The sequence below is a fragment of the Falco naumanni genome, chromosome 8 (genome assembly GCF_017639655.2).
Source record: "Falco naumanni isolate bFalNau1 chromosome 8, bFalNau1.pat, whole genome shotgun sequence".
NCBI lineage: Eukaryota > Metazoa > Chordata > Aves > Falconiformes > Falconidae > Falco > Falco naumanni.
In genome coordinates, this window is record NC_054061.1 from 41,177,056 (window position 1) to 41,199,480 (window position 22,425).

The 22,425-nt window shown below is 40.0% G+C and overlaps 1 protein-coding gene across 1 annotated transcript in view; it reads right to left on the reverse strand.

Annotated features, from left to right (window-relative positions):
* Positions 1-21,775, reverse strand: part of DPP4 (dipeptidyl peptidase 4) — a 40,714-nt gene extending 18,939 nt beyond the window's left edge. The window contains exons 1-14 of the mRNA XM_040602743.1: positions 21,663-21,775; positions 21,499-21,583; positions 14,223-14,321; positions 13,556-13,650; positions 13,363-13,437; positions 11,389-11,441; positions 11,222-11,294; positions 9,919-10,039; positions 9,336-9,496; positions 7,316-7,419; positions 3,689-3,824; positions 3,501-3,545; positions 269-373; positions 94-161 (exon numbers count right to left, since the gene is read on the reverse strand). Coding sequence (XP_040458677.1) covers positions 94-161; positions 269-373; positions 3,501-3,545; positions 3,689-3,824; positions 7,316-7,419; positions 9,336-9,496; positions 9,919-10,039; positions 11,222-11,294; positions 11,389-11,441; positions 13,363-13,437; positions 13,556-13,650; positions 14,223-14,321; positions 21,499-21,583; positions 21,663-21,668 — 1,226 coding nt within the window. The 5' untranslated portion in view covers positions 21,669-21,775. The remainder of the gene's footprint in view (positions 1-93; positions 162-268; positions 374-3,500; positions 3,546-3,688; positions 3,825-7,315; positions 7,420-9,335; positions 9,497-9,918; positions 10,040-11,221; positions 11,295-11,388; positions 11,442-13,362; positions 13,438-13,555; positions 13,651-14,222; positions 14,322-21,498; positions 21,584-21,662) is intronic.
* Between the last annotated feature and the right edge of the window lie 650 nt (positions 21,776-22,425).

Here is a 22,425-nt window from a genome sequence, read left to right on the forward strand (position 1 = left end):
ATGACACCTTCACGCTGTTCTCCCTCCCTGCTTGCTTAGACCCTTGTTACAAGCCCTCCTGACAGGAACCAATAGCTTAATGACAATACTTACAAAAAGTTATCGGTTACAGCTTCTATGCTGATTACTTCCCATTTTCCTGCAGTAATAGGTACTGGAGCCTGAGAGGAGAGATGGGAGAGGCAAGGCAAAAAGTAGAATGTGAAGCTCCTCAATCACCACGAGAAAACAGGAGTTAGCAGTGACTGTCCTACACCTTACTACTTACTTGTGAGCCATTTATGTAATGGATGTGCTTGTAACCTACTGTGTCACTGAAGACTTTGTAGTACGTAGCATTGTCGGGTGCAAAGTGAGGGACAGATGGCTGAAACTTGAACACAAGAGAGACGTCTATTAAAGCAAACAAAGCTCCAAACCCAAAATGATAAATTTAGGTTTTGATATTTCTAAACAAAAGTTTCAATACTTAAAACAATCACTGAACGTACTGCACAATTTTTTGCCTGCTGACTTAGTAGTAGGTAGAACCTGTAGACATTACCCTAAGAGTAAACATGCTTAAAATACTGCTCCTTAAGCAGCAGAACTTCCTGAGCCCTGGTAATGGTTGACATTCCCTCTTACCTCCCTTCAGTTTGAAGTCCTACAGGTGTTCCTACTTTCCTACCATTTTAGGAAACAATATGTGCATCTGCTTTTAAAGTCACTGTTTTATCCTGTCCAATGCAAACATGCAGCTGTAACCTGTAGCAATGTAAACATTGCAAATACAAGCTTTCCTTCAATTTTTCATTTTAACATGTATTTGTGAACAAATTAAGCTTAAAAGAAAAAAATCAATTGACAGTGAAAAGTGTCTCCCTTTATTCAAAGAAAACAAGCTGCTTTCCAAGGGGAAATTTTGTTAGTAAGTAGGTGATTATAGAATGCCAGAGAACCCAAATCAAATTACATTTTCATGAAGGAACTATCCATTTATCACAGAATCATAGAATGGTTTGGGTTGGGAGAGACCTTAAAGACCACCTAGTTCCAAACCCCTTGTCATGGGCAGGGACACCTTCCACTAGACCAGGTTGCTCAAAGCCCCATCCAGCCTGGCCTTGAACACTTCCAGGGATGGGGCATCCACAGCTTCTCTGGGCACCTGCTCCAGTGCCTCACCACGCTCACAGTAAAGATTTTTTCCCTAATATCTAATGTAAATCTATCCTTTTTCAGCTTAAAGCCATTACCCCTTGTTCTGTCACTACATGTCCTCGTAAAAAGTCCCTTTCCAGCTTTCTTGTAGGCCCTGTTTAGGTACTGAAGGTTGCTGTAAGGTATTCCCAAAGCCTTCTCTCCTCCAGGCTGAACAACCCTAACTATCTCAACCTGTCTTCATAGCAGAGGTGCTCCAGCCTCTCCTATTTACCAATTGGAAGTGATGGAAATGAATGGATTCCTTCTACTGACTGTCACTTGGATGTCCTCCACATGGTAGAGAGAAAAACAGAGGAATGAAATTGGGCTGAATGTAATAAAAATTATTTCTGTGATACATGTCCAGAACATCTAAATGTTAATTCGGCAACTGACACAATGGAATTACCTCTTAGATAATATACCTGTTGTTGAAAGGGAAAGTGAAACAGAAAGATGAAGCGACTCGCCTCCAGTCACTCAGCAAGCAATGACAGACCTCGAGTCTTCCTAACCCATGTGCTCCAGATAATCTCTCCTTCTTCCCTAGCAGGATTTTTGCAAAAAAATAACCTGGCAAATATTTTGCTAGCTTCTCCCTTATCACAGTCTTTCTTTTTCAAAGTGTGACTTCCCTTCAACTCAACTGGCAAGCTCTAACTTAGCTCATGACCTGGAAGCCTCATGCAGAAACACAGGCTGTTCTAAGCATTCATAGATTAAGTATAATTTAATCTCCACTTTTGATAATAAGAAAAAAAAAACCACAAGAGAGGTATACAAAGAGAGAACGATATGTCTTTATTTTACACACATATATAGTTTACTTAAGCTTGCATATACACTTATATGAATTGTATATACCTATATATGTGTATACATACATCTCATATGTATATATAAAAATATATATCCCATATCAGTCAAATGTCATTTTATCATTCTGAAGTAGATGAGAATATAAAAAAGGAATATATATACTTCTCCTATCCTCTCTTCAATCCTCCCTACTTTCCATTCCCTTCTCAAATCCAAGAATCATACAGTGAAATTATCTTTTTCATCCAACAGCTCCTAAGATGTGGGTTGTCTCTTTAAAAGAAACAAAAAACCAACAACCTAGTTTAATGGCACAGACTTGCATTTTGCCCTCTCATTTTGCACAACTGTTTACAAAGTCTGCAGCTTGATCATCACATTGTCTAATTGTGAAGCCTTTGCTGCAGAGAAGCAAAATGTGTCAGCGTTAAGGCCTTCCTTTCCATATCAAATTTGACAGCAGGTGGGTTGATCTCTCATCTTCATACTGTGGATGATTTCATCCCTGCTGTTGCCTCCCTCTTTGCATTTCTTTAAACTTTCATTTTTGACTTCAAAAGTGAATTAGTGACTAAAGCATAATCAGTGTGTGGAAAATGCGGGAGTGGAAAGTGTACTCTGTGTTCTCATCAAAAACTCTGAAACTCATTTCTCCCTCCAAGTCTGAACTTTTGCATCTCTGCTTCACTTCCCCCAGATCTTCTGTGTAGTTCATTAGGTGCCTACTCTCTACCATGTACAAAAGGACTGAGAGGCAGCTTGGAAAGCATCATTCAGACAGTAGCGATTAGTTTGGTAGAAGCATACGAAAATTTTTATCTGGTCAGCTATATGCATCTTATCCCCAGTTCTCTTCAATGGATATTTCAGGTGTGTGTGGGGAATAACTAAATAAATAATAATAAAAAAGAGAACCTGGAATGGTTTGTTACGACCTGAAATACTAAAAATTACTTTTTTCCTCTGTGCCTTTCCTCCAATACAATTCAAAGGTTATAGGATACACTTCTTAATACATTTTATCCCCTAGATCATTCTGGAGGTGGCAGGAAGACTGGAGAGCAGCCAAACCAGCATAGCTGACAACTCCCCCAGAACAAAGGGAATTCTGAATCCTGGCTCCTGCACTCCCCTACCTACTGCTACCAAAGCAGTAGTCAGAATTAAAAAGGAGTCTGGAAGGAGCACTTTGATTTTTGGCAAGCTGAACATGATGCACAGGGTCACAGAGGACACAGTTACAGCTCCAGCCCATGCTGCACTGTCAGCCCAGCCTAGGAGTTCAGAATGCCATACCCACAAAAGCTTAAAGCTAGGAGCAAGGTGGCATAGCAGCTCCATTTGAGACCATTTTTCTCCTACACCTGTAAAATGCAACAAGTGAATGGATCAGACCTGCACACAAGAGGCACTGCAACCAGTGAGAGGCTCACATGAAATTTTCCTAATCATCAGTGTTATTTAGCGTGCAGCAGTTTTAGAAATTGAACACTCACTCTGCCAATCCAGCCAGTTTTACTTTCTTCCTTAAGTTGTTTTTCCTAAGAAAGAAAAAACAAACAATCCCACAACAATTATGTTTATTTTACATCAGCCTATGTTTCTACAAAGATAAACATACAGAGATACTCCTTTCTAGTTTCACTTATTGAGCATTGCGACTCTCCCACCTGATTTTTCTTACCTGTGGACATAACCAATTTCCGGTAGTACTTTCAAAATCGCAGACCGTGAGGACTGAAAAATTCTGAATTCTTCTGAGCCACTGCAGACAGATCCTTTCATCTGTCACCCATGTTACAACACTCAAATAATGATCCCTGAAAACAGCAACAGCACTAGGTATTTAAAATACTCTCTGTAATAGCATTCAGCAATTCATTAAACAGGACTCATCTGGCTATTTTCAGTTCAATCTACTCTTCAACAATAAACAATGATGCAAACCTATCTGAGCCTTTTTTCTGTCAATTGTTTTTGCTGCTAATAGATGCCTTGGTTATCTTCATTCATACAATAAAGAATTAGATGATTTGTACATACAGCTTCTAGAAAGACTGCAATTAAATTCTAACAGCCAGGTCACTATAATGCATAAAATAATGGCTGCTTCAGACTGTTCATAAATCTTGCACTGTATGCACCTAGAGGAAATTCTTCTGAATATTAAGCTGTATGTTTTTAAAATTTTATCCTTAGCTGCATGAAGTTGGTTGCTTGTAAGCACTCTCTGAGTGATACATATCTTTGTTCAATTTAGTACTTATGCCCATTACTTAGAATAGAGGGAGAGATCATAACAAGAACAGATATTACTATTAGAATATTTTACTTTCACCTTCAGAATACCAAGTAGTTGACATGAAGAATTGGAGTATCTGAAGAAAACATAATTTTCATAAATATTCCTGTATATTAATTTTAAAAAGGCACCACATAAAATTTCGTGGTTTTGTTTACCATTTACGATCTGTTAGATGTACTTGTCTTTTCCTATTTTAGATCTCTCCAATCTCCTAGAAGCCTTATGAACTAAAATAAAACTCCCCTCCAAGGCAAGTATACATTTTTAACCGGAATTTGCACATTTGACTTAGTTCCAAGTTCATGTTCCCTCTTTCCCCAAAGTTAGTTAACAAAAATGTGTGGGAAGTTTTGTGATGAGAGTATCTTCGTGATCATTGGTGGGGAGCAGGGGGAAAGAAGAAAGAAAAAGGAAAACATTACAATTATTGTGGATGGATTAAAAATATATGCCAACTGGTTACCGACCACTTTCAAGTTTATTTCTAGATTGCAGTTTAGAAATCATGTTTGAAAAAGCTCTATTTTTGCATTCATATTTGACTGGGAAGTTGGTAGGTCATTTAACTGCTACTTTCACTGGCTTCAAACAGAATATTTTAGACCAACGATATTAGAAAAGCACTCTGCAGAAGCTTGTTTGAAAAAAAAAAAAAAAGAAAAAAAAAAAAGAAGAAACTGCAGGTTTTCAGGTACCTATAATAGTGGTCTCCCTGGTTCTGTAGAGGAGGAATTTAGCCCCACAGTTTTTTTCTCACTTTCTCACTTTGAAGAAACAAAGTTAACAATTCTAGAGACTAAATCATCCATCACACAAGATGGACAGTACAAGGAAAAAAATAAAAAATTATTATTTATTATGCTATTATTATAACAAAAAATATTTTACAGTTATCATACAGATTAAAAATGCACCTGCAGTTTCCAACAGCTTGAGAAATGTTAACTAAACTCCAATTAACTCACGCATAGAGTACAGTAGTTTTGCATTCCCTTCCTTATTTGCTGCTGAGAAGGGCTATTCTTACAATCACTGTCTGGAGCTCTCCGCTCTGGAGATGACATATCCTTAGGACAGATCATTTCAGACAAGACGCATCCATTGCCTTCATCATCCTGCTAGCCAAGAGGAGTCCCCTATACCCATGATGCTAAAAGTGGTGTTTAAACACTCTATGGATTTCACGCCGGTCATTTGTGCAAAACATGTCAGGTTTCATCTACCATCTTATGCGGCAAAGCACCACCATTCTAGATTTTGGCAGCTTTCCTTGACAAATAATAAAACTTTTCCTCTGAAACAGAAGTGCAATGTGTCGCCTTCAAATGTGGCGGTACAGCTGCTGTACATAAAAGCTCTGGATAGCGCTGCAACAGACAACCATTTGCAGGGGCACTGCCCCTTGAAATCCCCACCCAGACAGGTGGGGCGGTGCAGTATGACACCAATTCAAACTTCTTTTTACTCAGAAGTTAGCTCCAAGGAAGTAAAAATAGACTTTTTCACCACAAAAATTAACCTTTCCTGTCTTATAGTGGTATAAATAGACACACTGTGCAAATATTCACTACTTTGTGCTTCGCGGAGCAAAACTACCCAACAGCAACATTACACATGCCTTGCCCTTTCCTACTCGTGTACTTTCTGCTCTTGCAAAATTCCCTAAGACTTGTTCTGGCCACCACAATGTTTGCAAGATGCATATGTTAAGGCTTAACTATTATTTGCATCAGCTGTTGGGAGAAAGAATAAGTTTCCATCTTTGCACTCATCCAGACTTTATCTTTGTATTAATCCTGATTTACAGAGTGCTACATTCATTCAAAAATGGATTATTAACTCCATGTAACTCAGGCCTGTCTTAGCCAGATGGGTACAAGGCTGGAATGGAGACAGATCATAGTTATTCTCCCCAGGTCACACAGCAGCATTGTTCAGCTTTCATTAGGTGGTAACAAAAGGTAAAATGTAACTCTAAGACAGCAGAGATCATAGCCGGCCACAACATAAAGGGCTTTTAAACCTGAAAAAAAGGCACTGAAATTCTGGAGAAAAGCAGTGCACAACAGTATATAACATCTAGCTACAGCAGTGTTACTGTATGTAGAGAAAGCATAAAGAACAACACATTCACAAAAACTTGCGTATCTCTGTTAACACAGACATGTTAGTCAAACTGTGGTGAAGACTGAAACAGAGTAACACTGATACTCCAGTTACAGTTTTTTGGCCACCACGTACAAAATGCTGGGTTTATGCATTAGCTAACAGACCTCTTTTGTTTTTTCTGAAGTTTATTGGTATAACCTGTGCTTCCACACCCATCATGCTTGTAAGTGCAAACCTCTAAAAAATTTCCACAATACTGTTAAAAAGAAAAAAACAAACCCCAAGATCTGGGATACTAAATTCTGTGTGCATGCATTTTAAATCAATTTAGCTGCTCTTTACAAAATACATTTATACCATGTTGTGCATTTCCAGTGGCATTTTGAGAAATAAAATTTTCCATTTACTGTGAGAGGTGCTGGTTTTCACCATGTTTCCAAAGAAAACAAACATTTTAAGTATAAATCTGAAGACAACCATGATACCTTGCCTTAGCAAGGAGTCTGCTTCCAATGAAATCAAATCTTCACTTACCATTAAGGCTTTGGGTTTTTTCTCCCCAGTGGAATTGGAATACATATATTATAATTTGATTATACCAAAACTTGCTCATATTAAAGTTGTACTGTGAAATGACTTCACCATAGTTAGACTCCACTGAATGTGATGAGCCAAGAACTTGTCACATTCTGAATATAACATACATGGAATATGCCATCTATATATAATCACTAGGAGGATAATCTCTGTGCAGATTTTCTCTGGTAAATCTTGTTGCTACCAGAGCTGCATGACTGGGAAAGACTGCCATATACACTGAATATAGGGTGGTCACACATGAAAGCTCCTCCTCTCCCACCAAAAGAAACAAGCAAATATTTCACCAAAATTTCTTACCCTGATATTATTTCTGCAGGTGGAGAAATTTCAGCAGAGTGGATAGTAGGAAGCAATTTGGTATCCACAATAAAGAACTGCACAGTTGGATTTGTAGCTCCTGCCTAAAAATAAAAATTTTCATTGTATTTTTGAAGAGAGAATATTCTTGGTGAAATAAGTGAAACTATAGATGAAGAAATTACTAGACAGGTAGAACCAGCCAGCTCCAAACATGTGAAAAGACAAGTTCCTAAATGCAGTTCTTAAGATTGATACATAAATTATCCTTTGTATTTTTTTTTCCCAATGAAAGTGTTAGTTATGTGTTTCTAGATAAGAAAGACTCTACATTTAGAAACGTTCGTAACTACACAGGGCTCACTGTACCCAAAGCAGTATTTGACCATATCTCGTCCCACATGCCACACACAGTACCTAACAGTGAATCAAATCCATTGCTAACAGACAGAAAAGCACTTCACAGAAAGAGACACTTCACATTAAATGATCATATAATAGCTGCCTATACCACCACCAAAGCTGTGACTGCAGCACTTACCCCGCTATTTTAGTAGCGCTACTGACAGCAATATAACTGTGTCAGTAAGGGCTTCTTCTCTAGAAGTTAACTAGCCAAATCCTCATCATAAGGTTAGGTACCTGTAGTTGACCTGCCTCCAGAAGTCAGCAATATTCCAAACAAAAGCAGTTTGTAATAGAAGGTGCAATTTAAATTGGCAGTTTATTCCACACCTACATCTCCTCATGGCACCATGCTCAGGGCAGAGCACCTGCAGCTGCCAATGAGCCCAGCAGCTCACTGTGAGCATTAGTGACCTTTTGGGGGTGGCTCCAAGGCGATAGGCAAAGGCCACGTGCTCCTGAAGCTTTGGGAAGTGTAGGGAGTGACTGGCCACAGCTGCTGCAGAGAAAGCTGAACTCGACACAAAGAGGACAGGGGGCAGCTTCTCAACCAGACAAACAGCTGTAGCAGTTGAGCAATCAGACAGCTGTATCAGCTGTTCTGCCCCAGTTAATCAGAAGAGTGAAATTATCCTCCTGAGCTGGCCGGACCAGCAGGGATGGGGGGGTGGGGGGAAGATATAGGTGTCTCAGCCCAACACAAAGTATAAAAACCAAACAATGAACAGAAAGAACTGATGTGCTGGAGATGGTTTCAGCCCACATATTCCTTCCCAGCAATGGGGATGCCCAGCATTGTGGCAGCGAACATATTCTGGAGACAGCAACGAGAACCACGTTTGTATTGTGATTCAGCGGTATAGTGCGATTGCTGTACTCTAAGCGTAATTTGTACTTGTGTCTTAAGTGCACTGCTCTGCTAACTCAAAATCCTCTGTAACGTCAAATAACTTCACACAGGTAAATCCTGTATTAAACACGAAACCCTCCACATGTGGAGTATCTGAAAGAACCTGTTTGGTGCATACTGGACTCTGACTCTCACACCATCTAGTCCAGTGCCAACTGTGCCACATGCAGTGGGCACAAAGTCATGTGGAGAGGAAGGGGGAGGAGAAGGAGCTGTATGCACTAAAGGCTTCACTCTCATAGCTAAAACTGAAAGAGCTTTTGGTGGGGGCAAAGAAACTCCATCAGCAAATTCCTCCCCTTCATCCCAATACCTATATTGGGTATGCAACAACTAAAAATGCTACATTAATTGAAAAAGATTCCATTATCAATGGACCATGCACAACCCAAACACAATGCACACCTTCCAAATGCTTTATACCAACTTCAACTCTGAAAAGCTTTTTTGGCTCAACATCTACTTGCTACCTCAACATTTTCTGGTGAAACAACAAAACCTTAAATAATTTTTTTTTTCCTTTTTGCTTTCCCCTGGAGATAATCAAATACTTTAACATTGCCAGATGCTGTTGACTTCAGAAAGAGTAATCACAGCAAGCTGTTGAGGAAAGACAGACAATATTTTCATTAGCAGAAACTGATTAAATGAGACTACTCTCTTAATGTAACTGCAGAACAGCCATGATTAACAAATAACACAAACCTTGGGATATGGGATTCTAATGGTCTTTGGATACTGCAAGGTGTCTTCAGAATAAAAGGAATACTCTATAACAGGAACTTCTGTATCATTAAATGCTGCATATGCCACAAAATTGCCATTTGGAGACCACCACAGAGCAGAATGGGTGCCAAACATTTCCTCTGAAAGAGATGCAAATATGTTTAAGTTATAATTGATAAATAGGTTCTTCTATCCTAGCTACTGTTCTCATTGTTTTTAGTAGGATTTTTTTTTAATTTAATTTCAGATACCGAAGTGCAGACTGTTTATTGGGGTTCTGAAATAAGACATTAGATCAATTCTTATAATCATTCATATGAAACTAATTCATGCACTATGATTTCCAGTGATGTGCTGCCAGTTAGGCGAACTCATTTCTGTTCTTAGATCCTCACACTAGCCAGGTGTTAAGCTCAGGTAAGGATACATGCTTCTATTAAAATACAGACTTGGATTATTTTGAACTTCTTAATGATAAGAAATAACAGTTATAATAAAATAATTACAACAGAAAAAAGTTTTGACAATGTAATACAAAGTAAAATATGCTTGACATAGTTACCTTCATAAACCCAATCTGGTATTCCATTGAAAATTTTATTTTCTTCTCCATTTTTAGTGATTTGCACAGATTCTGCCATTGGTGAAGCTTTTATATAAACATTATTCTTCCAAACATATGCCTGCAAAACATCACTGTGATTACAATTATTATTAGAGTAAATCCTACTTCCTTTCTTTGCCTCACCTACTGGGAAATTTACTTTTTACACCAGATGACAAAAATTGTCTTTGAAACCTATATTTCACCAAAACATCACCGATGTTTAACAAACCTGAATCACTCATACAAATCATGTGTAGCAACCTAACTTCAGGCCTAGATGCAAAAAAACAATCAACTATGATGAATGACATAAGTACCGTATCAAGTTTTGAAAACCTTGCTATTCGTTTTCTGCTGAGATACAAGTTTATTTTCCTTCACTAGGAGTTGTTTTCCATTAATTTGCCTTTCAAAGAGAACTATCTACTTTGGTAAGACATCGATGGGGGTCTCAGCATTGCCAATAGAGCTGCTAAGATGGTGCATTTCTCCAGTAGTGCTCAGAACTCCTCTAGTTTTTGGCACCTGCCTGCCTCTCTAGTCACCCCTGTTTTTCCTTGCCAACAACTTAACAACACAGTTTTATTCCTCAGCTTCCCTCAGAGGTGTGGAAAGTTCTTTTCAACATCCTTTGCTTCTGTGGCTGGGCTCTATAATTGCTACGCTACAAGCAATAAGAATAAACAAACACCACATTCTCCTGTGATAGTTCTTTGGTCATTTCCAATGATCACCATAGGGAACGCACAAGCCTTGCAGACACAGTGGTTGTCACCACTGCAATGGATTAGGAGGAGAGGAGGAGGAAAATAGCAGGGGGAAAGAGTACAAAAGAGATTTTGATCCTCTAATCCCTGTTACATGCATCCATCAAATAAAACTTCATTGATCATGGTGTAATTAGGAGATAAAAATCACAGTGATGATTAAGCAGACAATTGTAATGCTGCTGCCTTTGAAAAGGATGAGCAACTGTCTGCAACTGTAACAACATGAAGTTCCTGTGCATTTGTGCATTTCATGACTTCTGGGATCACTATTACTTTACTTTCGGGAACACATTTTCATTAAAGAACAAAACAAAACACACAGAGGAGTTCTGGAGTCTTTCCAGCAACAGTAGCCAATTTGGAAGCTAGTTCAGCTACTTTTATCTAGCAGTAAGAAAGTCCCAAAACCTCCAGGGTACAGCAACATGAGCATCCATGTCATGTGTACAAAAAATGACTGTTTATATGTTTCATTTATCTTTACTAACCAGTTTGTGACCAACAGGTGACCAGGATATATACTGTATATCTTTATGTAGTAGTCCGTCATCTAAGATAGCACTGGAAAAACAAAACCAGAATGCAGCTAAATCACTGAAATCTCATTTCATTCAAAATAATGTTAAAACTACGTCTTGTGTGCAAAATTACTGACCTGGTATTGAAATCATAGATGTGATATGAAGCTGTATAGGAATGCCTCCACAACTGCAAAAGAATTATTTTGATATTAAGAAAACAAATTTCACCAGGATTCACATCTCTTACAGTTTGGATTACCTCTGAAACCCTCCTCACGCTTTTGCTTAAGACAAAACACAATGGACGTACAACGGTAACGAATCTCTGCAAGGTCTAAGGGAAAACTGAAGAACTGCCACCCCTCTGTGGTCATCACTTAAACACTATGACAGAAGCCACTGACTGATTAAGGACAGAGATACAGAGGCTAGAGATGCTGCAGGTTTTCAGAAATCCTTGTAGCTACATGGCAGACTATTGTAGCTATGCACAGCTCATCCTCCTCCTTCTGCCTTACTGGCGCACTTGCTGTTTTCTATCTCATTTTCTGTGCTCTATTATTTAACTTGGCATCATATTGTTTAGTAGTCCCCGCAAGTCCCAGCAGCGTTTCTCTAGCAGTTCCTCCAGTTCCAGGGTGACCTATTCCCATTTATATTATCACAGAAATAAAACCTTTCTCTCAGAAATCTGCTTCAAAGTCTGTATCACTCTGTGGGCACTTACAGAGAGAAAGATGATGACGATAATGTAGACACATTTAAATGTATTCATTACGTGGGGCTGAATAGGTTTGAGTTAGCCCACGGTGTTGACATGTTACAATAATGCTACCTTCTACAATGGTTCTTGAAGATTTGTATAAAGATATAAAACAATAACTTAGTACTACACAACCAGATGGCTATTACATAAGAAGTGTCTACATCCTCATGATTCATTTTGTTGCTCTGTTTTCTTGCAATGAAGATTAATAACAACATAACTTTCAATCAAACTATTATATAAATTTCTTGCTTCAGCATGAAAATAAAATTAACTCTTATGACTGCAACAAGTAAAACACTATAGGGCAATAAATCATGAGCAGAGGGGATGTCTAGGGTGACTGTAAAAATGTAAGCCATTTTGTGGCCACTAATGATGCAGTGAAATAATTCTGAACAATTCAGAAAGACAAAAGGTAACTGGCTTAGTAGTACCTAACAAGGAAGCTAAAACTGGCAGAAAGTGATGACTGAGTGCATGGATTGTGGCTGGCACAGCATGAGCCGTTCTTGGACTGCAGAGCCAGAACGTGTAGACTGAGCTCAGTGACACCGTGCTTGCGTGTTTGTACACTGCACAAGTCGGCACTAAGTTTTTTTTTACAAACAAAACAAGCAGCTTTCTAGAAACAAACAACAACAAAGTTACTGGCTTCTCAGTGCACACACAGGTCAAATTATCACCTCCATTAGGTTTCTGAAACTGTCCTCAGCTGGTGCACAGAGCCAGATTTTCACACCACCTGGCATAAAGACAGGATGACCTTTGCTGCATAACTCAGCACCAAGCCAGGATAAGGCATTACACTGGAGGCTTTTCATGTGCTTGCTGACAAGGCACAAGAGGAACAAGACACCCAAGTCCACTCCAAGCACAAGAGGACAGCTTCTCTTGTAAACACATGTTGCCTTTCATTCACCTCTGTTTTAAATTCTTATGTCCTAATGTCACCATATATATACATAGCATGTATGCACAAGTATACAAGCATATCTACTCATCACTCCTCCTTACCCACACAACTCCTTGGGCAGTACTGCCTATCTACCTTTCTAGCTTGTCTTCCCAGATAAACCATCCATCCTCACTCTTCCTGTGATATCTCTCCACCCACTGTTCATCCAGCTTCTTTTCTCAAGCAACCATATCTCTTCTGCCAGGCTCGCAGACAATATCAGCCTCTTTCCTCCCCCTGCCTGCTCAACTTCACTGTTCCCTTGCAGTCATCAATCTCATTCATCCATACTCCTGCATTTCACTCACATTCTCTCAGCCTCTCAGTTATTCCTAAACCTTTATTTCCCAGTTTCACCCTCGGAGAAGTAAAGTGCACTTATACCTTTGTATAGCTGTACTGCAGAAGAGCAAACTTTTGGTCAGGAGACAATATAACTGTGGTTGCCTTGTATTTATCCTTCAACAAAAGAAAGAAGGAACACATTAAACACCGATTCCAAAAAAAGGCATAGAACAAAATGTTAAATGCAATACCTTTCCCAATGTCTGCATATATAATATATAAATCAACATACTAATGTTGTATTCGCCAAGATTACTGAGGGTGTTCCGGTGTCAGCGTTGAAACGCAGCACGTCCCCATTAGCAGTTTTGTGCAGATACTGATTTCCTAGAAGAACAAGAGAGCTGCTAATAAACAATAAGTAAAATGCTCACCAGATACTTCTCTTTTCCCCTTAAGTTTTTAAGCAGGAAATAAAATTTAAAAAAATCTGGTCAATGTTGTGTTTCCTACTTCTGTAACGAAAGAACGCTTATAGCACAAGAACTTTGACAAAATGTAGTCCTGGGGCTCGCAGCCCCCACCTTCTGGCATCTCTTTCCCTTGGGGCAGCAGGCATATTCAAAAGGAAAAGCACCCAGTATCCTCCTGTTCCCCAATAGCCTGATGCACAGGAAGCTGACACACTTGAGGATAACACACTTCTACAAAAAAGCACAGAAGTAAGCATGCTTTTTTAGCAGTAGGAGAATATAGCTCACCATGAATGTGAACACGTATCTAAGAGGAAAAAAAAATAATAAAAAAAATCACAAGTCTTTGAGCTATGCACCCTTCTATAATGGCATCGTTAAATAATTTTTTTTTTCAGGATACAATAGTCACCTTAGCATGAAGATACACATTTACTGAAGGCAATACATTTTGTTGACATTCATGCTGAATGTAGAATGAATTACCTGAAATCCACTGCAAATTATGTGTTCTGTACTTATAGTCATTGTTCAAGTAATTCTGTAGAGTATATGTTCTTCGTGAATCAGGCTCAGAGGTACTTTCTGAAAGAAAGAGACAGAAGAGATACTTTGATATTGCTGCAAATTCTTCCACCCAGCTTCCTAACCTGATACTAAAATAAGCGAGGTTTTGTTGTTGGTTATTGATGTGTTTTAGCTAACCAGCTCTAAAGTACTAGAAGTGAAAAGGCGCTAAAGCTTTACTGCAAGATAAATTCAACAAGCACCAAATAAAAGGAGTATCAGTGAGAGCACTCAACGAACTCATGTAAAAAATACAGATGACTTTTCTCTGCTGCTTTTTTACTTTAAGGTATATAAGAGCTGTTATCTTTTGAGCAAATGAAAATACCTTTTTGACAGTGACAAAAATAAGCAGAAGACCTCTGGCCTTCTTATCTCAGGAAACGCATACTTGTACTCCTCAAAAATTGAAAAGAAGTGATCTTAGTGCCTTTCCCCCCTATGCTCACTCTGGGAACCTCGCTGCAGAGCCCTGGCTGCTAATATTTGCATCAGACATCAGTTGTGGGGTGGATCATGCAAAGCAGAGGTATACGTGTTCATGTTTGAGAGCGGTGGATGGGTAAGGTTGTCCAGATGAATGAAATGCGGCATCCATGTGATTAGATGTACAAACCTTGAAACACACCCTAAAATTAAAGCAGCTACTGTACTTTATCACATATTCCATAATACTGCTGCTCCTTTTCATGAACCCTTCAATTGTGAATCATCTGCTTACCATTAAACTAAAATTTAAGAAATGTCTCAAATAAAACATCTGAGGAGCAGTAAAATTTTCAGAGAAGGTCTAATTTAGAAAAAAAAATATTAAAATCACAAACACTTACTGATAAACTTATTCAGAAATAACTGGTTAAATATTTATCCCACTCTTGATGTGTTTTTCACCAAAGTATCATGTTTACTGCAACATTACTATTTTGACTGCAAAATTAAAGCCAAGGAACTGTGTTACTATGAAAAGACTAAAGTGAAACTTTGAATACAGTTAAGCTAATGAGTTTGGTCATCAGCTCCAGCACACTGCAGTCAACTTCTATGAAAAATATTCCTTTCTTGCCGGCTGCAGTGTATAAGCTACTCTTTCCAAAGTCTAAAGGTTCAAATAATGATGATGATGATGATAATAAATGGTTTGTGACTCTTTGTGATCTTTTTCCACTGAGAACAAAGGCTACAATTCTTGAATTCAGGTGTGTAATTGTCTCCCTGCTTCCTTCACTGCTCTTTGGTTTTTATTGAAACCTAAAACTGAAAACTACCTTCATACAAATCTACACAGTCCAAGAAAAAAACAATTTTTATTTCAAGTGGCTAAATCATTCCTTTTTGGTTAATACCTGTAGAAATCAAAAGACCTAGGATAAAACCAATTGACAAAGACACTCAAGTACAGAAGTGGTGACTGAACAACTGAGATAATAACCTGCCCCTATCAATTCTGAGAGTCCCAGTCTTTCAGATACTTTAAAACAGACAGCCTCTTCTTTCATTACACTGAAAAAAACAAAGAGTGCAAAGTCTTTAGGGACATACACATAGAAAAGCACCTCAATAATTTTTGCAGATTGTCTTTCTGCAGGTTAAATAAATGTGACATCTCAAACATGGCAAGAAGATATTTCTATTAGATATTATAGTTTTACTCTTATTTCCAAACAATAAGCACATTGCATATATACAGCACAGACTGTACAGCCATTACTGCAATAAAAGTCAAGAGCCATAACAATGATTTTAGTGTAAGAAGCTCAGTAAAGGTTAAAAAAATTGCTTGCTCAATTCCATTTCAAATTTGCCTGTTCTAAAATATTACTAGTCTAGAATTCTTGCTTATGAAGTTTCCGTGAGAATATTAATTTCTCAGGTTAATTATTCTATATTAACTGAATATTTAATTTGATGGATTATGAACAAGTGTGTATTTGATATTCATGCACAGTTGTCTAGTTGGGAATATCACTTCTCTCCTTCCTAATTGAGTGTCATTTTCAATTAGAGGGGCTTCAGAAAGCAACAAAATTCTCTCTTGGAAAAGGAGGAGCACCCAGACAGGTGGCTGATGAACAGGTTTAGGGATTTTTCCAAACTGATGAATGTTTTTCCCCCTGGTGACATACATATTTTGCTGAGGTCTCATTACTAAAAATCAGGCCACTATTAAGATTTGTTGGCTGTGTATAAAATTAAAATTTCATTTTCTGTCAACACCTTCCACATAGTAACTGAATATGAAAACATACGTCAAGCTGTAAGGATATAGTCATAAAAGTTCTAGCTGAAGTATTTTTTTAATTTGCGAGACAGGCCACTACCAGTATATTCTTACGTAGCCACATTATGCCACTGACCAAAGATAGTCAACATACATTGAATTCTGTATTTCAGTTCTTGTCCAGATTCCATTTGAAAAAAAAGTGTCAAACAGGTTAATTTTGATGAAATAAAGCAGTTGTTGACATTCAAGAGCATTTTATTGGCTTTGAAGATTCGATATGGATCAATATATGTTCATATTTTAGCAAAACAGCTTCTTTCAGTCTCAGGTTCCTCCAAGAGGCTACGAAGGTTGAATTTTCTTGCTATCTTTCTTTTCTGACTATTCCAGAAACAGACTTATTTTTCTAAATTCCAAATGACTAGCTCTTCATCTCTACCCTATTCTCAGGTTTATAGTATGACATATCATCATACCAAAATCTAAAGTTATTGACAAATTAATTTTGGTATATATATTGTATATTCCCCAGTGTCAAGCCACATTTTACTAATTTCCATATGTAATACAAAAAGAGCAAGAAATTATGTAACCAAGTCAAAAGACATGGAAAACTATAAAGCCAGTAATAACAGAAGCTTTAGTGCATGCTCACCACTACCAAGGGAGACTGGAAGAACGACAAGGGAAAGATGACTACAAGCATGATACTCAGCAATAATGAGAAAAGAAAGGACAGAGAAATGATAAAAATCAGAAAAAGGTGAATGAGTATTGCCATTTTTTAGTGACAGCAGAACAAGAGCAAGAATCATCTGCAACCTAAGAATGTAATTTAGGAGCAGCATGAGAGATGCAAGAAGGGAAACCTGACTGATTCAGTAGTTAGTCAGAAAAGTAAGTGACATTTTAGGCTATTTTTTCTAAACCTTCTTCTTCCCTGTTTCTCTTCCAACGTGTGTAAAAAAGCACTCAAAAACCTTCCCCCCTACACTCAAGCCCCCAGTTAGTGCCTGACATATGTGACAGTTACAGCACAGAAATGAATTTCCGGCAAAGAAGAAAGTAAAATTGACTGTGCTGAGTCAGGCCAAAGGGTCACTTAACTCAGAATTCCACCTGATACCCAGGGGTTGCTACTGGGCATCCAGGAGAGACTAGAACTACCAGGTGAGCATCAGGGCGGTTCACCCAGGCATCACACTCTGGGAATGCAGAGACTTCCCCAGGGGGAGGTAATCATTAACTCTGTAATCAATAGCTCTGGAGTCCCTCTCAAATCTGCCCCAACGTTTGAATTAAGGTAGATAACCAAGTTAAATGACAGTTACAGAAGTCAAGGTCATATAGCAGGGAAACACTTCCATTCGCTATCTTTTCTTTCACTGGCTAGAGCAGTTACATATCCACACATGACATGAAGACTACAAGGACCGTGTAACGCAGAGCAAGGTGCATGAATACATGGGGAAAAGAGATTAGTTAGAACAGTCAGATTCAAGCCAAAAGACCGGTCAGACAATTCTACAGAATACAGCAGGTTAATTGCCGTGTTGTGAGTATCTCCCATACAACTCTGGAGAGAATTTCAGCCATGATTTTGACTGAAGTCCTTTGAAGTTAGGTTACTGTAATTAACTATCGCTCGCTGCTTATATAACAGTTCTCTAAAAAAACCCACACATAGTCAAGATTCTTATCTAAACCTTAAATTTCTGAATCTAGATTCAAAGAGATTCTACTTCAAAGATCAATTTCTGATCCATAGATTTAAATTCCCTTACAGATTTTATAGCTTTCTCCCTAAACACACTTAAACCTAACACCTTTCAGTAACTGGAATAACACAGGACCCCTTATTCCCAAGAAAACTGTGCCAGATCACAGCTGCTAGATTAATTCATCTTGTGTCACAGGCAAATACAAGGGTTGTATCCAAAACAGTGTGGCCAGAAGGACAAGGGAAGCAACTGTCCCCCTGTACTCAGCACTGGTGAGGCTGCACCTCAAATTCTGTGTTCAGTTCTGGGCCCTTGGCTACAAGAAAGACACTGAAGTGCTGCAGCGTGTCCAGAGAAAGGCAACGAAGCTGGTGAAGGGTCTGGAGCACAAGTCTTATGATGAGTGCCTGAGGGAACCGGGGTTGTTTAGCCTGGAGAGGAAAAGGCTCAGGGGGGACCTTATCACTCTCTACAACTACCTGGAAGGAGGATGTAGGCAGGTGGGGGTAGGTCTCTTCCTCCCAAGTAACAAGTGATAGGATGAGAGGCAATGGCCTCAAGTTGTGCCAAGGGAGGTTTAGATTGGATATTAGGAAAAATTTCTTTACTGAAATGGTGGTCAAGCATTGGAACAGGCTTCCCAATGAAGTGGTAGAATCACCATCCCTGGAGGTGTTTAAAAAATGTGTAGATGTGGTGCTTAGAGACATGGTTTAGCGGTGGACTTGGCAGTGCTGGGTTAACAGTTGGACTGATGATCTTAAAGGTCTTTTCCAACCTAAATGATTCTGTGATTGAAGTAGCCCCATGTGGTATTAAATATAAAATAAGGTGGCAAAATAGGCAGCGGGTATAAACAAAAAGTATAGAATTTTGTACACAGTTCTGGCAGAAGACCCCCAAAGTAAACAGTGAAGGGCTGCACCCAAATTAGGGAAACTTTTAAGTCTACAGTATTTGTCCATGCTAAATAACTGCCAGAGAAACAGTAGAAATTCCACTTGCCAGGCCTACAGTCCAGCAAACAAGCCAAAATTCCTCCAGTGTGGCAAAATTTCACATCCTTTCACAGCACTGGAAACCATTTATTAAACTAATTCTATGCTGCATGACTACTAGCTTATGAAATGAAAGTACAATGAGAAGCACCGCAGGGAGAAAAACACCAGGCCAAAGGTAAGATATCCAAACTCAAAATTATCTGTATATATCAATAATCATGATTTTCACTCACTGCACAATGCTTGAACTAGTGGGATAAAATAAAGACTTGATTGCAATTACAATTTTATTGGAGCAGACTTCAACTTCACACTCATATTCATGTAAGCTGCTGCTGCTCCTCCTGGCCGCTGCCCCTTAGTTTTGCCACCTCTCATTTTGTACTCAGGTCAGCACCTGTGTTGACCCAGGAGATATCCGCAGCTGACTCGCATGCCCTGAGGTTGTTCATAAAAGCTATATAATCAAACTGTCAGTGATTAAATGCTCTAACCTGTACTTACAAGCGCACCACCTGTACGCGCTCAGCTAACAGAAAACATTTGTTTAGCACCCTTCAGTTAAAAATTCAAAAGCACCCTTCAGTTTTCAAACAATAACGGTCACAGTTGTTATTCAGATGTTACTGCTGGCCTGACCTGGGAAGAGACAGGAATTCCAGTTTTTGAACTGGGAGCTCTCCATCTCAATCCCTGTTTTATCCAGAGGGACCTGGAGAACTACCTGGGTGTGCCAGGTCATTTGCCATGCATTACTTTGAGACACCAGTAAAAAGACTGACACGTTGCCCTACTCTTTTACAACCAAAATGATGCAAGCCAAGGCTGACAGCATGGTGATATTCTGTATGTCACCCAACCTAAGCTTCTTTAAAGTGAAAATCTATTTACTATATAACTCGATGACTGATTCTGAATTGCAGCCACTTCTACAGCAAAAGGACTCCTATGCTACAATTCATGAAATCAGAAAACACATTTCATTTTCAGTAAGACATAGCACTGGCGTTAAGGTAGACCAGCACCAACTCTGCAGCAGAGTTCAGGCCTGCATACCGAATTCTTTCGCTAGGTGTTACGCCTGCACACATGCATCTGGTAAGCTATCAAGATCCTTTCCCCTGCTCTTTCCAACTTCTGAAACTAAAAGTACTTTGTGACGTCAAAAATCTGATTTTTTTAAATGAGGTAAGTGGCAAAAAGCTGCCCAAAAATAACAGAAAAGAGAGGGAGCATTCACTGACGCAAGTTTTAGCTCAGAAGGTGTGTAATTCAGATAAAACCTAAATTTTTCAAAGTCCAGTTAATGACTGTGATGTTAATAATGATAGAGCTGAACTGCAAAAAGTTTGATGAAAACTATGCAATATGAACACCAGTGCCACAAGCTTTTCCTCTTTTAACTGAAATACAGAAAACCCACCAGAACTTTCTGGGCACATAAGCAATTGCTGTCTCAATTTCTGAACACACTGTCAAGATCAACATACACTTCTTCACGTTTCTCAGGGTGTACCTCACAGAAGACCACCGAGGGTCTACCCTAGAAAACACTTTGCTTCTCCAGAGTTTGCAAAGCTGAATTCTACGTATCACAACTGCTCAGCTGTTAATTGTAAGAACACCCAAAAAAAGATTAACCTGCAGCTGTCCTACCAGCTGGAAGCAATACATTGCTTGATGAAGATTTAATGTGTTACACATTAACGTCCAGAGCTACAAGGATCATCTGGAAAGTACAAACCGATCAGAGTCCGAAAATGCATTCCAGACCTTTTCCTACTTTTCTGACCTTTGTAACTGTGCTGTATGTATTGTTTCACACAATAACGTTAACAAAAGTTCCGCAAATTAGAGGAAGTATAATTTTAGAAATTGACTAACTGGCTTTTTACTGCTGGTTGTACAGCTTTCGGCTGCACCGAAAACGCTGAAAACGATAACGTTTATAACTAGATTTTCTCAGCTCACATGGGAATCAAGGGACATTGTAACACACACACCACCCCCTTCCTCCCAGGTAAGCCACCCTGATGAAGTACCTCCCGGTTTCCCAGGACCCAGGAGCTCCAGCTCTATCAACCCCGTTCCCTAAAGCACAAACTTCCCGCAAAACTTTCCCCCCAGTGCAGGGGGGGTCGCGGCCGCGGATCCCCGAGCCCGGCAGAGCCCGAGCCCCGGTGGCCGCAGGGAGCCCCGGTGGCCGCAGGGAGCCCCGGCCCCCTCCCCGCCCGGCCCGGCCGCGGACTCACCGCCGGTGAGCAGCGCCAGGGGCACGGCGATGACCGTGACGACGGCGGCGACCCCCAGGATCCCCAGCAGCCACTTCAGGCAGGTCTGCAAGGAGAAGTCCGGTCAGGCGGCAGCAGCCGCAGCCCCCCGCCCAGCCCCATCCCGCCCCCCGTCCCTAGCCCACCTGCATGGCGGAGCGGCGCGGCGCTGGGCGGGACGAGGCGGGGCGGGGCGGAGCGGGGCCGCCGGGGGCCGCTGCCGCTGCCCCGGGCGCAGGAGCCGAGCGGAGCGGAGCCGCCGCCTCGCGGCTCTGCGGTCCTGCTGCTGCGCTCCGGGCTGCCGCGGTGAGCGGGCGGGGGGCCGGGCCGGGGGCGGCTGCCGCCCGCAGGGAGCAAGCAGCGACAGGCACCGCGTGGCGGTGGAAAACCTCGGGTTTTCCGGCTGGCTTAGCGGCTTCGCGTGTGTTTTGAGCTGCGGTTTGTCCTTCGGTTGAGGCGCTTGGAGCGCGGTGACACAGCTGTACGTTGAAGAGAAGGGACCTTTGACACTGACAGGATTTCTGTAGGAAATCAGATAACTGCGCCGCAGAGGTCCCAGAAGTGAAACGCCTTCAAACGCTCGTGTCAAAGCTCCTAGTGCGTTGATAACATCAGCATTTCTCGTAAAGTTTCTGCTCTTTGAACTTCCTTTGGAAATCAAGAAAGACTGATTAAATTGCAGGAAGGGCTTATATTTATTTCTTTGGCACTGGTTCCTGGCATAAAAGAGATGGATCTGTTTACAAAATGGAATTTTAAATTAAGACCAGAACGTGGAAGTGTGAGATAAAAGTTTAAAAATTTAGTGCTAGAGATGACCGTGGTTTATAACATCAGACAATTCCATTTCCAAGGGGAATTTTTAGTATGTGTTGATATAGTAGGACTAATTGGTTGAAAAGACAGAAT